The sequence below is a fragment of the Rhincodon typus genome, chromosome 30, assembly GCF_021869965.1.
Source record: "Rhincodon typus isolate 14 chromosome 30, sRhiTyp1.1, whole genome shotgun sequence".
NCBI classification, from domain to species: Eukaryota; Metazoa; Chordata; class Chondrichthyes; order Orectolobiformes; family Rhincodontidae; genus Rhincodon; species Rhincodon typus.
In genome coordinates this window covers 32,221,465-32,238,059 of record NC_063361.1, presented here as the reverse complement: position 1 = coordinate 32,238,059, position 16,595 = coordinate 32,221,465, and the positions used below count along the sequence as shown (strand labels likewise).

General features: G+C 44.2%; 1 protein-coding gene across 1 annotated transcript in view; it reads left to right on the top strand.

Annotated features, from left to right (window-relative positions):
- The window catches only part of LOC109916757 (protein AF-10-like), a gene marked incomplete at its 3' end in the record, with an annotated part of 148,889 nt that overhangs the window by 111,812 nt on the left and 20,482 nt on the right, over positions 1-16,595 (top strand). The window contains exon 11 of the mRNA XM_048614422.1: positions 5,415-5,565. Coding sequence (XP_048470379.1) covers positions 5,415-5,565 — 151 coding nt within the window. The remainder of the gene's footprint in view (positions 1-5,414; positions 5,566-16,595) is intronic.

Here is a 16,595-nt window from a genome sequence, read left to right as displayed (position 1 = left end):
GGGGGGGGGGGGGGGGGGGGGGGGGGGGGGGGGGGGGGGGGGGCGAGAGGAATGGGAAAAACAAGATGACAGAGACGACAAGGGGAGACAGATAAGGGAAAGGAGAGGGGAGCAGAGAAAGGATGTGTAGGAGAAGGAGAGCATGTGAGAAAAGGAAAGGATGAGTGCAAGAGAAAAAGAGAGCGTGAGGGAGACCTTGACAGAGACAGGGTCGGAGGCCACAGGGATGCGGTGGATCGTGTGCACACTAAGTAGGAGAGCTGTCTGCTTACCTGTGCTTTCTGTACATTGCTGTCAGCGTGAACAGAAAGGAAAGAGTTATTTGGGCCTGAATGGACAGGCAGGGACGGAGATCCTTGTACGAGATTGTTGACAGGGAGTTGTGACGTTCCAGACATTTGTAGCCGCTGGAGCTCCCTCTGTCGGTGCTGCTGTTGTTGCATCATCTGATAAATCAATGCTTGCTGGTCCTGGGTCAGGGTACAGGAGACATTATATATAAAAAACCCATCGAGATATGGCTCAATGCTGACCAATATGGTCAAGACTAGTTTTTAAGCTGTCCTAGCAGATTTGCTGGTACGGGATTCAATAACAAAGACTATAAAGTTGTCAACTTCAAGCTGCAGCCTATTCTGAGCTCAGTGAAGCCATAATACCTTCAATACCACAAGCATCCACTTCCTCCATCGCCAACGCTCAGTAGTAGCAGTGTGTACTATCAGCAAGATGCACTGCAGAAATTTACCAAAGAGCCTTAGACAGCATTTTCCAAACCCACGGTCACTACCACCTTGAAAGGCAAGAACAGTATTTACATGGGAACACCATCACCTGCAAGTTCCCTCCAAGCCACTCACCATCCTGACTTGGAAATATATCGCTGTTCCTTCACTATTGCTGGGTTAAAATCCTGGATCTACCTCCCTAACAGCATTGTGGGTCAACCTACAGCACGTGGACTGCAGTGGTTCAAGAAGGCAGCTCACTACCACCTTCTCAAGGGCAACTAGGGACAGGCAATAAATACTGGCCCAGCCAATGAAGTCCACATCCACTTGGTGAAGAAAAAAACATTATCTTTAGCTCCCAGGATGGCTTTTATATCTTCTTAAAATTCATAGTCACAAACCATCTGTGTCTCAATGATATATTTGTTTAGTAATTTTACGGCACAGGAATTGGTTATTTGCCCCTACTGGTCTGTCCCACTGTCGAATGATTGATAACAGCCTCCTTCCATCCTCCTTATTTGACTTTGTCTATAGATCTTCTATGATTCCTTTCTGGTGATCCATTTTTGTCCACATAGCCTCGCTATTGTTCAATGTGATCACTCTACCTGAGAAATGGAAGTTCCATATCTTAACCACCTTATTCTTAAGGGTGGCTCCCTTGACTACCTTATTCAATTTATTAAAGACTGTTCCACACGTGTAGTCCCTAATTGTTACTCCCAGCCGAAACTGGAAATAGCCAATGCCATCGTTCTCAAAACTCTTGATAGCGATCTGTACTCGGTCACCCCTCAAACGGGTAAACATCTCGGGAGAACAGCTCCAGCCTATTCAGCTTTTCTTGACAGCTACATCCCTGTTAATCTTCCCTACCTCCACTTCAGTGCACGTTTGTACAATGGCTGGTGTTTCTCCATCTTTGGCAGAGTTCCTCATTCATTTGTCAACTTCAGACTATTTCCCTGTCCCCTCAGCTGGTCTCCTAGCCTTTGTAAACTTCACTTTATCCAGAACTCTACTGTCTACATTCTAGTTTTCCATTGACCCATTACTCCCATCTTCACAGACCTATATTAAACCTTACTTCCACAATGCAGGTTTTAAATTCTCAGTCTACTGATTACACCCCATCATGACTTCACAGCCCCTTCTCTACTTTTTGGCAGTTTACAAACTAGCTCTCCCAGATCTCCTTTCTTCGGGAGTCACATGTACCAACCGCCTCCTATCCCACCTTGGATATCCATGCTTTCCTCACTTGTTAAAAAATGTATTAATGGGATTTTAGGCTCACTGGCCAGGCTGAATGGTTCATTTCTAATTACCCAGAGGGCAGTTAAGAGTCAATCACGTTGCTGTGGGTCTACAGTCATATATAGGTCATAAGACCATAAGATATAGGAACACGAGTAGGACATTCAGCCCCTCAACCAGATAAGGATGGCAGCTTTCCTTCCTACAATGACATTAGTGAACCAGACGGGTTTTTATGACAATGGATACATCATGTTTATTAGGCCAGCTTTTTACTGAATTCATATTTCACAATAACAATAGGCTGGGACATTTTTCACTGCAACGTAGGAGGTTGAGGGGTGATCGTATAGAGATTGAGAAAATCTTGAGGGGCATAGATACGGTGAATGACAAGGGTCTTTTCCGTAGGGTGTGGGTGGAGTTCAAAACTAGGGGACATATTTTTAAGGTGAGAGGAGAAAGTTTTAAAAAGGACATAAGGGGCAACTTTTTCAAACAGCAGGTGGCTCATATGTGGAATAAATTGCCAGAGGAAGTGGTGGATACAGGTTCAGTTACAACATTTAGAAGGCATTTGGATAGGAACATGAATAGGAAAAGTATTGAGGATTATGGGCCAAATGCAGGCAAATGGGATTAGTTTAATTTGAGAACATGGTCAACATGGACTAGATGGACCATGCTTCTGTGTTGTATGACTCTATAACCCATGACCCCAGAACAATAGCCCAGATTACTTAACCAGTGATATGACCACTATGCCACCACCTACTCCCTAGCACCATGCTTTGCATCTCTACACTCTTCTGCCTCTCCAACTCTCTCTCTCCACCCCACCCCACCATTGAAACTCCTCCTTAAAAGCTCATCATTTTGGCCAAATTTTAATTCATCCATCTAGGCTTTCCCCCTAGTACCGTCACACTAGGCTCAATGTCTCAATTTCCCACAAAGCCTGATGAAAGTACATTGGGTTGTTTTAGCAAGTTAAAGGCCCCCAAAAAATGGAGATGCCAATGGTCCTTCGACCTTCTAATGTTATCGACAAAGATCTGACTTGGGGTGTGACATGATCAGATCCAGAATATAGCATCTATGATTCTGTTTCAGTCACCCTGCTGCACTTTGGCAACATTATCCCAAAGTCCATTCTTAGCCATCCCATGACCTCGAGTCAGATTTCCGACGAATTCGCAACTAAGAAATCTCGGCTTCTTTATCACGACTCAGAAACGCACCAAATCTTACCGGAGTGAGTTGCTGAGAGGTCAGTAACTGTTGTAACTGCTGCTGCTGTTGCTGTTGGTACAGGAACTGTCTTTGCTGGTCAGGTATTTGGCCCAATCTGGAGATGCTGCTGTGTGGACACAGAGAAAATGCTCAGCATTTCGCTGAGAAAGAAGAGGCAATAATTATAGCAATACAATCTGACCTTGGGTGCATGACGTATCTGATTGCAACAACATAAGTGCGGACTTTGGAGAGAGTATGACTGTTGTAATGACAGCAGAGACCTGCAGCATTTACATCAAGTGCCTGAGCCAGACTTTCTTCAGCAAAGGGCTCAGAAAGACAAATAAAGAGAAAGTGAGAGTGACGGACAGGGTGGGAATGAAGGGGAGGTACAGGGTTGATGAGGGGCAAACTGAGTGAAAGTGGGAAGGGGTGATGAGCAAGGGCAAAGTGCAGGGACAGCAAGAGCAAATGGACAAGTGCAATGGGAAGTGTGGGAGAGTGAGGACATGAAAAAGATGTGTGTGAGAGAGAGAGCGCGCTTTATTATTGAACTCAATGTTCTTTGCCATTAGCTGTTAGTATTTCAGACAAATGCCATGTCGATCCTAGCCTATTTACTGAGCCTGTTAAAATGCATAAATGATTCAAATGACAAAACAAGAGCTTTGTCATAGTTCAAGAGATGATTGGAGATCCTCAAATTCCAACCAAACACTTTAATCCACCAGCTGCATGCCCTTCCTACAATCTTCTTGTGAAGCCACCAACAGAACAACATTCATCCCCATTCTCTGCTCTGCCCCTCACCCAGCCTCTCACAAACAAAACAATGCAGAAGAAGCAAAATTAGCTGTGTGCCCATTCAATAAGGACTAAAAGGAATTCTCCCTTTGTTCCCACAAGTGTTGGAGTGCATGCAGTGTTATGGAATGTCCATTTGTGTAGCACATCAGCTGTCAACCTTGGCTTTGGGGGTACTAACCTCACCCCTCAGTCAGAAGGTTGCAGGTTCAAGTCCCACTTCAGACCCTTGAATGGCTGATGCTGTTCAGTTGTATAATAACTCAGAAGAGGTATCAAATAGAGATCCTGACCACATTTGTTAATGTGAAACATATGAATGATCCCTCACACTATTCTAAGTTCAGCAGTGGAGTTCTCCCTGATGCCTGGTCGATATTTACCCCTGAACCAGCACTCTTCTTAATTACTGTGATGTGACAGCTTGTTGTACAAAAACGAACTGCATAATTTTCCAACATTTCAACCATGACTACACTTCAAAGCTACGTCAATGGCTTTGTGATGTCCTGAGATTGTTAAAGGCACTAAACAGAAGTAAATCTTTAATGGGAATACTTCTGGTAACTAGAAGTACCACAAGTGAATTAAACAACGGAACTAACTTTGAAGTAGCAACTTTTAAAAGAAGGAACTATTTTGGAATTATCGAGTATGTTGAATGTATGTTTAAATTAAGAGTAGACTACGATTCCACAGGCTGAGAAGAGACCAGCGTTCCCCGGCTGCCACCCGTTTCAGAGGCCGAGCAACTCCAACAACCTGCATCTATATAGCACCTCGCAACACAAAGTGCTTTCAGGCAGTATTTTCAGATAAGATTTGACAACAATTCACAAAGGACGTCTCAGGACGGATGATCAAAAGTCTTAAGGAGCAGCCTTAAAACAAAAAAAAAGGTAGAGGCAGGAAAATTTAGACAGGGAATTCCAGAGCTCAGGACACTGGCAGCTGAAGGTACAACAAACAACTGTGAAGCAATTATAATTGAGAATGCTCATGGGGTCAGAATTCAAAGGAGCACAGATATTTTGGTGAGTAGCACTACTGTAGCAGATGACAGATTTCTCATTTTATGTAAGCACACAGTTCAGTGAATGTGTAGATCGCCCTCTGTAGGCTGCTTCGAGTGAAGAAACCAGTAATCAAGCAGCACAGACTTCAAGATAACACGGTGTAGAGCTGGATGAACACAGCAGGCCAAGCAGCATCAGAGGAGCAGGAAAGCTGACGTTGGAAGGGTCTAGGCCCAAAACGTCAGCTTTCCTGCTCGGCCTGCTGTGTTCATCCAGCTCTACACCTTGTTATCTAAGATTCTCCAGCATCTGCAGTTCCTGCTATCTCAGCACAGACTTCAAATTGGTTTGAAATTATTCATTACAGAACTTCAATGTTGCGGGATGGCAACATCATTGACAAAGGCAGCAATTACTGCCAACTCGAAAAGGTGCTGCTAGCTCGGTATTGCAGCCGTATTTCAGGATTAACCATGTTGCTGAGAGTTTGGAGTCACATGGAGGCTAAACTTGGTAAGGTTAGCAGATTTCCTTCCACAAAGGGCTTTAAAGATGGGTCTTTATGACAATTCAGCTGTTACCACTGATGAATATTAATCTTTTATTTCATACTTATTCAATTAATGGAACTTAAATTCCTTGGCTGTCCTGGTAGAATTGGAATTTGTCTTTTGGGGTCATTAATGCAAAAACTTTTGGATTACTAATCCAGTTAACGTAACGATAACCCTCCCATCACAGCCATTGCTGACATTAAGTGGAGCAGAAAAGAAACAAAAGCATTAAAGAATTGGACTGTCAATTGAAACTGTAGTTTGAAGGGTTTAAAGGCAGAAACTAGGATCTCCACAGAGTTGAGATGCAGTTTGATACGTGAAGAATAGTTTTTGAGAACTGAGCACATGTTGCCATGTCTATTTATTTCCATTAGGGAGGTCTGCTTGCCAGATAGCTCATTATGAACCTCTGGTGGTTGCAGCAGGTACTGCAACACCCCATCAAAATCAAAATCCTCTCATACTGGCTCAGCAGAATGGACTACGATGCCAAACCTCGGCATGCAACTGCAAAAGGCTGCTTGAAAGCAGGGAACCTTGCAGGTAAGTCAACTACCACTTTAATGCAGTGCTGAGGGCTGCTGAATTGTCAGAAGTACAGCCTCTCGAGCGACTCATTAAATTCCACAGGTTGACGTAGAAGATCCCATAGCAATATTCAAAAACAGTTCTCCAGACTGTCCTGGCCAATATTTACCACGCAATCAATAACAGAGGATACTTCATCAACACTGCTGCTTCTCCAACACACTGCTTACAAATTGGCAGCTGCCTTTTCTCCGTCACAACAATGTCTCCATTTCAGGAGCATGTGATTGAGTGGAAAACACTTTGGGACATCCTAAGGTTATGACAATCACTATAAAAGTAGAAGCCTTTTGTGTTAAATTTTCTCTGGAGTGCTGTGTCCCAGCACTCTCGTACTGCACCATATACTCCCTAGTTCACCTCACCCTATTCTCAATGAAGTGTCGACATAATGGCACAAGGTAAATACATCAGGGCTCACAAAAGAACACGCACTAGGTGAGCTTGGTTCAGTCAGTCGCGCTGTGGACCACAGGGCTAGGAGCCTCTCTACAGAAATCGAGTACTTCAAGAAGTTCCAATCAGTCAAGTAGGTATTTTAAAACTTTCACTTATAGGGGGGAGGATTGTCACTGGCAAGGCCAATATTTGTTTCCTGTACTGATTGTTCTCCTGAATGAGATGGTAAGTTGCCTTCTTCAATCACGGCAACTCCTGTTGATTCTCATTTTTGATACGACTTGACAGCTTGGCTGACGGTTTTGTAGGGAATTTAAGGGTCAACCATGTTGCTGAGGGTTTGGAGTCACATACAGGTCAGACTAATCAAGGATGGTAGATGTCCTTCTCAAGAGGGAAATCTTGGCTTCTTGAAACTTGGTCACTGGCAGTGTTTCTAGCTTTTTATTCCATATGCACTTAATCAATTATATTTACGTTCCACTTTCATCTGCCATGATGGGATTTGTATTTATACCTTCACATCACTTGCCTAGGCTTCTGGATTGCTCATTTAGTAACATACCCACCCTAGCTGCAGGATAAAGACTTCCAAATTTCAGGCAAAACTTTAAGCCAAGGTTCTTTGTTCCTAAGCCAAGTTCTTAAGGCTCTGTGCTGTTGCTTAAACATCTCAGTGCTCTCATTAAGAGCCGGGTATCTGCCTGCTGTTACTCCCAACAGCTCCTTCCAACTTTCTGGATTCAGTGCTCATTTCTGTTAATGTTATCAGATTTTGTTGTAACACATTAGGCCACGGTGATTCTAAAGTAAATCACTGTATGAAGCTCCTTGAGAAGCTCTTGAAATGAAAGGGGGAACAAAGATTAATATTTCAGTTCTGAGGAAGGGTCACTCAACCCAAAACGCCAACTCTGATTTCTCTTCACAGATGCTGTCAGCCCTGCTGAGCTTTCCCAGCAATTTCTGTTTTGTTACAGATTTATGGGCGTTTGGCAAAAAAGCCAGTGGCGGCATGAGATAAACATTTTTGACACAGTGAGCAGTTGTGATCAGGAACTCACTTTCTGAACCAGTAATGGAATCAGTTGCAGGAATAACATACGAAAGAAAATTGGGTAAACACTTGAAGGAGGAAAAAAAAAGAATCACAATTCTGTGAGGAAGGAGCAGGGGAGTGGGACTAATCGGGTAGCTCTTTAAAAGAACTGGCACAGACAGTAGATTGAATGATCTTCTTTTGTGCTGCATCATTCTATGTAGTGATACACTCTTCATTACAGCACAAGACCAGGCAGACTGTCTCACATATGACAGGAGAGACAATTTCTGAATCTTTTACATATTTCATTCAGATACTTATCCACGCTGACAGCAAACAGCGAGGGGTTCAGCTGTTCTGACTCCTGCTCTCCCAGACCATCATTTATTTTAAATCATAGAGTCTTATTTGCACAATATGACATCACCCGACTTGCCAAAGGGCAACAATTACTCACTCCTGATAAAAATTCAAATTAAAACACCCTAAGCTAGCAGCAAGACTGAGAAAGACAGATCACAATTCTATATTAAATACTGAATTATCAGGTTAGCTTGCTGATTATAAATACCGGACTATCTTTGGGAACTACGATCAAATATTCAAGCCTCCTAATAAATTCATCGATTAATTCAGATCAAAAAGTTACTTACATGCTCTCAATATGAATTTTCCAAAATTATCCCATATTCCACACTAAGTTTTGCTGGCATATTCCATTCGCTTAACAGCCCTGTCCTCATAGACCAACACAGACACCCCCATCCAGCTTCATTGTTAAAATTCTCATCTATGCTTTCATATTCCTCCACTGTCTCATCCTTCCTATTGATGTAACCTTGTCCAGTTGTACAACCATCCCATTCTTGCCTTTCATGTTCATGTTTCCCTTCTCTCAATCTCTGGTGGCCCAAGCTGCTGAATATGACTCTCAACTATGGAACTCCCTCACTAATGTTCTCTGCCTTCGTTCAAAACCTTGATGAAAGATTAATCCTTTACCTAAGCATTTGCTCCCTATCCTAATATCCCCTTTGTTGGTCCAATATCAATTTCTTTTGTCAGATTATGCTCATAAGTACAGTACTGCAAAACTATCTATCCAAAAACTGGCAGTGTCTAAAATATGGATATTTCTGTAATCTTCCATGCAGCAATTTTAATTGAATAGAATCTAAATAGACAATAACCTCCCTGGGCAGTTTGGTCAGGCGCTGCACTGGCACAGGCAGTGTTGCTTCAGACTAGTTACCCTCTTTTCTGCTTTGCACATGGTTCCAACCAACTACCCTTAACATAACCACCCCACCTCTCCAATCCTGCTTGACCCAGACTACCTAAAGCCTTCCACTAAACCTCAAAACTAGAGATTTTCCAACATGGCTTCAAACCTGAGGGTGTCCGATTTCAGGTAGTGTACCTGTGCTAGGTCAAAGGCAGTATGTAAAAGCAAGCTGTTGTTGCCACGTCCAGGAAAAAGCAATGAGTGGCAGTCAGAACATCCTGACTTCCCTGTCCATCTACATAATCATTTTTCAACATTAACTGAGGCACAGAGAGATGACATGGTCAGAGGTCACACGGAGCAACTAAGCGATTAATGAATGTGAATTTCCACGCGAGGAGGAAGTGGGAAGAGATAAACTGAAACATAAGGCCAGTTAAGCCCAGAGTAGTGGGCCTGTGCATACTGATGCCTGGGCATTTGCTATGCTCCCAACTAGCTTTGTCAAACTTCCAGGATTGTTCTACAAGTTCCACATATGTCAGCTGTGCCTCAGTGCGTTGCACACTCACCTCTGAGTCAAAAGGTTGTGGATTTGAGTCAAACTTCACAGACTCGAGAACAAAAATCTCGAAGGACACTTCACTAAGGCAATGCCACAATGTAAGTGCAAACCCGTCTCTTTTTCTACTTATTAATCTCTGGGCACAGCTCCAAGTTGGAGATGGGGGTTCATGTAATAAACCTCCAGGGATCATTTACCAAGGGTTGGCAACGTCCTGTTTCTGTTAACTGACTTGGCCCCATCTCTAATGTATGGTATCAAGATGGACCCTCTATTGTTCTAAACCTAGAGGGAAAACCTCAAATGTTTTAATATTCCCAAACTCAGAAGCTTCAAATATTGTGTTGATCTTCCACCAAATTGTGTGCACTTGCCTCTAACTGTGAATCATCCAACTATCTGTCCTTCAACTAGGCAGTTAGACAGTAGATTAATACGTTAGAATGCTTTGTTCAAAGTACACAGGGGCAAATTCACCCCCAAAATGCCCAAATGCCACAGACAATTTAATCACAGTGGCATACATTCATAGAAAAGTCACGCGCACAGTCAGAATGGAGAGACTCTCTGAGGAATTGCAGCTCCAATCACAGGCTGGCTCTGTCTTGCATTTACTGCTGATAGTGAGTTAAGTGGGAGAGAAGCAGTGAGCAGGTTAAGGAGGGAGGAAAGTGAGCAAACTGTTGCTAGTGCACAAAGACCACAGAGCCACTTTTCAGGACCTCAGTTTTGTCTGCGGGGAGTGGAGTAGGGTTGGGAAAATGGTGATGTAGAGGCTGGAAGGGGGCTGGTGGAAAGAAATAGGCTGCTTGTAGAGTTTGGAGAAAGAGGCTGGTTGCAAGGTCTTTATGGGGGGAGTAAACATGGTCAGTTCTTAAATCTAAATCTGGAATGAAGTAAAATTGGCAAACGACTGCACGATGCAAGTGTTCGAACTGTGTGCATTAACTGTGACAGCTGTGGAACGTGTGTTTAGGATAATTGCTTTTTGCATGCATAACTGTGTCAGATATTTTGAAATATTTTGCTAACTTATGCTGTTGTCTTGTACCAATTCAAATGCTATAGTGTCTAAGAAATGAGTGCTTTCCCCACGTGTTGTGCCAATTATTGAGGCTGTTAATGAATTCTAATTCTGCTTCTGCGACAGTCCAACACTATATTCAGTGCAAGAATCAACAAAACCAATACTGAACACATTATAACTGAGTATCCTAATAAATGAGTTTGAGAGAATAAGAAAGGAGCTCTCCAAAACCAAAATGCAACCCCCCAAAACTCAAAGTGACCCTCATGGAAATCTCAAGAAGAGACCTTGTGTTAAAAAAAAAATGCTGTTACTGCTAGAGAGAGTACTTGGCTGTTAAGCCTGATAGTATCCCTATTCACACTCCATACAGTCACATTTTCCTGCAAGAGTCATTGCACAGTGCACAGAATCTGGTTATCATGACAACCACATTGGCCCAGGAGTATCGAGATTAATTACAGCATTCTTACTGGTGCCCTAACTGAATACTGGCCAGGAATTCAACTTGGGAAATCCAAGGTCCAAACAGGCTGATACCATATCCTGTATCGCTGTGAAAGGTGAGATTTCTGTGCTCGAGCCTCAGATGTGTGACTTGAACCCACAACTTTTCAACTCATGACTGACTGCCACCCACTGAGGCACAGCAAATACCTGTGCTACCAATTCCACAAAATCCAATGGTCCAGGATGTTTACCCCAGAACCTTCAGTGAACTGCCAGTTCTCACCAACATTAAAAATGACATATCCTCTTGGTCATTACCTCATTGCTTTGTGGGAACTTGCTGTGCAGAAACTGGTTGGCCATTTCTCTACAAAGTAGGGAAACCTCAAGAAATGGTTTATGAGGAGATGTTGAGTTGATTAGGCCTATAACCATTAAGAGTTTAGTGAAATGAGACGGGATCTTACTGAAACCGTTAAAATTCTGAGGGGACTTCACAAGGTAGATGATGGGAGGAGGTTGCCCCTGGTGGGGAAAGTCTAGCATCTAGGGAGCAAGGTTTCAAAATAAGGGGTCTTAGATTAATGATGGAGATACAGAAGATTTTTTTTTCCTCTCAGAGGGTCATTAGACTTTGGAATTCTCTTCCTCAGAGGGCAATGGAGGCTTGTCAGTGAATTCATTCAAGAATTCGCTAGAGTCATTCTTGATTGAAAAGGCAGTCAATGATTGTAGGTGAAGGTAGGTCAATGGAGGCATGGCCTAAAGATAATCAGACGTGATCTTTTGTTTATTCGTTCATGGGATCTTGGTGTCATCGGCTAGACCAGTTTATTGCCTAACCATAATTGGCCAGAGGGCAGATCCTATTGTGGATCTAGAATTATATATAGGCCAGACTGGGCAAGAATGGCAGATTTCCCTCCATAAATGTCATTAGTGAACTAGAGGTGTTTCTGTGACAAAGCAGAGTGGTTGCCAGTTTTGTTTTGGTGCAGGTTTGATTGAATTCAAATTTCACTATTTGCCAGAGTGGGATTGGAATCCACGCCACCACATTATTAACTCGGGCTTCTGGATTACAATTGCAGTGACAATATCGTATGTCACAGCCTCCCCAGAGCAGGCTAGAGGACCTGAACAGTCTAATTTTAAGATTACAACAGTGACTAAACTTTGGGATGCACAAGGATGTCATTACAAAATATGCTTTCCTCCTGGCTCAATGGCACAGCTTCTCATGAATGTCCTGTTCCACGGTCCACTTGATCCTGTCTACAGAATGAATACATGGTTATCTGATTAGATACAGATACACGTTTGGCAGCAGCCTGTGAGTGAGGCCTATTTGTCCACAGAAAATCGAGGTAATCTGACCTGTTAGAGAGGCTGGTTAGCGGTGGAACATTAAGGGATGCAGATGTATGTGGGAGGGAGTTATGGATCGATGCCACAGATGCAGACGATTGGTTGACACCATTCAATGGACCGACAATACCGTTGCTGGCCAACTGGTTCCCCGGAGGGCATCCCATCATCCCGCCCATCGTTAGCGTGGAGGAGAAGGCGGCTGTTGCCATGGAAACTCCGGCGCCCAGGCTTCCCACGCAGGTCCTGGTCAGGCCATTGACCTGCTGCTGAATTCCAGTCATGCCTGGGATCTGGAGTGAGACTGCACTTTGTTGAAGTGGAGGGAGGGGAATAGGTGGGGTACTCTGTAAGGAAGAAGATGAACTGCTTCGACTGTGGCAACCAAAGCGGAGATCCTACAGAAAGGGAGAGAAAGATCCAATTAAACTCCATGGTGAGACTGAGTCAATTATCTGACTGAGCCCTCGAACAAGAAATATTCAGAATCAACATGTTACCAGAACACCTTATTACAATTAAGTTTCCCCATTAAGAAACATGCCCTTCATCCCACAACAGGGAACATTGAGAAGAGACCTGGTCAAGGTCCAAAAAATGATCAAAGCAAATCAAACGGTTGATGTACAAATCTTTCAATTTATGGGCAGTCTAAGATTCTGGGCCATCTATATAAAACAGTCCTTAATAAATCCAATAAGGAATTCAGGAGAAACTTCCTTACGCTGTGCGCGATAAGAATGTGGAATGTGCTACCATGGGGCATGGCCTAGAGACACTCAGAGGGAAGTCTGATAAATGCAGGAGAAAGGAACAGGAGGTTTTGCAGCTGGCCTGAGACAACACAAGGCAGGAGAAGACTTGTGCAGAATATAAATGCCAGTACAGGATTGCTGGGCTGAGCGGCCAGTTACTATGCAGAAGGTCAAGGCCAGATGACGTATGGGAACAGAGTTCTCCGCTAAGGTCACACACTAGCCAGACCAGGAAATATTTTTCTTAGAATCCCTACATTGTGGAAACAGGCCCTTCGGCCCAACAAGTCCACACCAACCCTCAGAGCATCCTACCCAACCCCTATAACCCACCTAATCTACACATCCCTGAACACTATGAGCAACTAAGCACGGCCAATCCTCCTAGCTTGCACTGTGGGAGGAAACCGGAGCACCCAGAGGAAACCCACGCAGACACGGGGAGAATGTGCAAACTCCACATAGGCAGTCGCCCGAGGGTGGAATTGAACCTGGGGCCCTGGTGCCGCGAGGCAGCAGTGCTAACCACTGAGCCACCATGCTGCTCAAATATATTGCCATTCCCTCCCTAGTGCTGGACTAAAATCCTGAAACTCCCTCCCTAACAGCTCTGTAGGTGTGCCTACACCCCAAGAACTCCAGTGGTTCAAGAAAACAGCTATCACCTTCTCAAGGAGCAGTTAAGAATGGGTAATAAATGCTGCCCCAGCCAGCGACACCCAAATCCAAATTTAAAAAAAAGTCAAATATAATGATTTCATCTGAAGGCCGATGACTATTATGTAGGCAAAATTTTATGCACAGCAAGATTCCACACAGCAAGGCTGGAGGACCTAATAATTTGGTATTTGGTTACAGAGGAATAATAAGATGGGACTCTCAAAAATGACCAGAGCGCCAGAGAATAAGATTTCTCCACAGATTCAACTCGAACCTCTTGCACGTCAAACAAGTTTCTTTCTCCATCACCGATGGACATGCCTTGAGCTGCCTAGGCCCTGACCTATGAATCCTTCTACAAAGCTCACAGCCTTTCCAACTAAAGCTCCTCATGTAAGGTGCACATCAAAACCTACCTCTTGGACCAAGCTTTTGGTTGCCTATCCATATAGCTCCTTAGATGATTCGGCGTCAAGTTCTGTTTGATAACGCTGCTCAAAGCACCTTGTCATATTTTGCAAGTTAAAAGCACTATACTAGTGCAAGTTGTTGTTGCTGTCAGATTATTCACCACCCCACAAATCTTTCCATTACACACTGTTCTCCAAGGGAAGAGACTGAAGATGTTTCATCTCTCAAAAACAGCAGACGGGAGCAGAGTTTAATGTTTTATCTTTGTTCCTTGAACTCTGTGCATTCCTTCAGTATTACACCAAAGTTCTGGCTTCAAACAAATAGAATGTCATATTAAATTCAACTAGAGAATTGCTGCTACAATCTCCTTAAATGTCATGTATCAAAAAGTATCAAATTTCTGACCATTCTTCACTTCATGGAAATGGAAATTGGATTCTGCCATTCTGTCCTTTGAATTTTTAAAAGTTCATTTCATGGGATGTGGGCTGACTGTGCCAGCATTTATTGCCCATCCCTAGTTGCCCTTGAGAAGGTGGTGGTGAGCTGCAGTCCACCTTCTGTGGGTTGATCCACAATGCCTTTAGGGAGGGAATTCCAGGATTTTAACCCAGTGACAGTGAAGGAATGGCGATATATTTCCAAGTCAGAATGGGGAGTGGCTTGGAGGGGAATTTGAAAATGGCGGTGTTCCCATATATCTGCAGCCCTTGACCTTCTAGATGGAAGTGGTCGTGAATTTTTGCAGTGCATCTTATAGATAGTACACGCTGCTGCTCCTGAGTGTCAGTGGTGAAAGTGTTGAATGTTGCTGGGGCTGCACTCATCCAGGAAAGTGGGGAGTATTCCATCACATTCCTGACTTGTGCCTTGTAGATGGAGGACGGCTTTGAGGATTCAAGAGGTGAAATACTTGCCGCAGTATTCCTAGCTTCTGACCTGCTGTAGTAGCCACTGTGTTTATGTGGTGAATACAGTTGAGCTTCTGGTCAATGATAACCCCCAGAATATTGACACTGGGGGTTTCAGCAATGGTACCACTGTTGAATGCCAGGGGTGATGGTTAGATTGTCTCTTATTCGTAAAAGTCATTGCCTGGCATTTGTATGGTGCAAATGTCACTTGCCACTTGTCAGCCCAAAGCCTGGATATTGTCCAGATCTTGTTGCATTTGAACATGAACTGCTTCAGTGTCTGAGGAGTCGCGAATGGTGCTCAACATTGTGCAATCGTCGATGAACATTTCCACTTCTGACCTTATGATGGAGGGAAGGTCACTGATGAAGCAGCTGAAGATGGCTGGGCTGAGGACACTTCCCTGAGGAATTCTTGCAGAGATGCCCTGGAGCTGAGATGATTGACCTCCAACAACCTAAAACCAATTTCCTATGTGCCAATATGACTCCAACCACCGAGAACTTGCCCCCGAAACCCACTGATTCCAATTTTGCTAGGGCTCCTGTATGCCAAACCAGTCAAATGCAGCTTTGATGTCAAGGGCTGTCACTCTCACGTGACCTCTGGAAATCAGCTCATTTGTCCATGTTTGAACCAAGGCTGTAATGAGGTCAGGAGCTGAGTGGCCCTGGCAGAACCCAAACTGGGCATCATTGAGCAGGCTATTGCTGAGCAGGTGCTGCTTGATAGCACTGTTGATGACACCTTCCATCACTTTACTGATGATCGAGAGTAGACTGATGGGGCAGTAATTGACCAAGTTGGATTTGTCCTGCTTTTTGTTTACAGGACATACTTGGGCAATTTTCCACATTGTTTGGTAGATACCAGTGTTGTTACTGTCGCCAATAAATGTGGAGCTGGAAAAACAAGTAGGTCAGACAGCATCTGAGGAGCAGGGAAATCAACGTTTCAGGCTAAAACCCTTTGTCAGCACAGTGGAGGGGGAGGGTAGCCTAGAAATAAATAGAGGGAGGAGGAGGAGGAGGAGGGGATGGGGCTGGGGGGAGGGTAGGAGGGATGGAGATAGGTGGATGCAGGTAGGTGATTATAGTGATTGGTCAGTGGGAAGGGTGGAGTGGATGGGTGAGTCAGAAGATGGACATGTTGGGGGTAGAGAGATTTTGAAGCAGGTGAAGTCAAAATTCAGGCCATTGGGCTGTAACCTCCCAAGGTGAAATATGAGGTGTTGTTCCTCCAGTTTACGTTTGGCCTCAGTCTGACAGCGGAGGAGGCCGAGGATGGACATGTCACCAGGGGAATGGGAGGGGGAGTTAAAAAGTGGATGGAAAGCAGAGGGTTGGGTTGGTTGGTGCTTGCAGAGCGCAGGGGCTCCACAAAACCATCCGAGTCTGCGTTTGGTCTCCCTGATATAGAGGAGACCACATTGGGAGCGATGGATACAATAGATCAGGTTGGATGAAATGTAGGTGAATCTCTGCCGGATCTGGAAGGATTGTTTGGTGCTATGGATAGAGGTGAGGGGGGAGGTGCAGGGGCAGGTGTAGCACCTCCTGCGGTTGCAGGGAAAGGTACCGGGT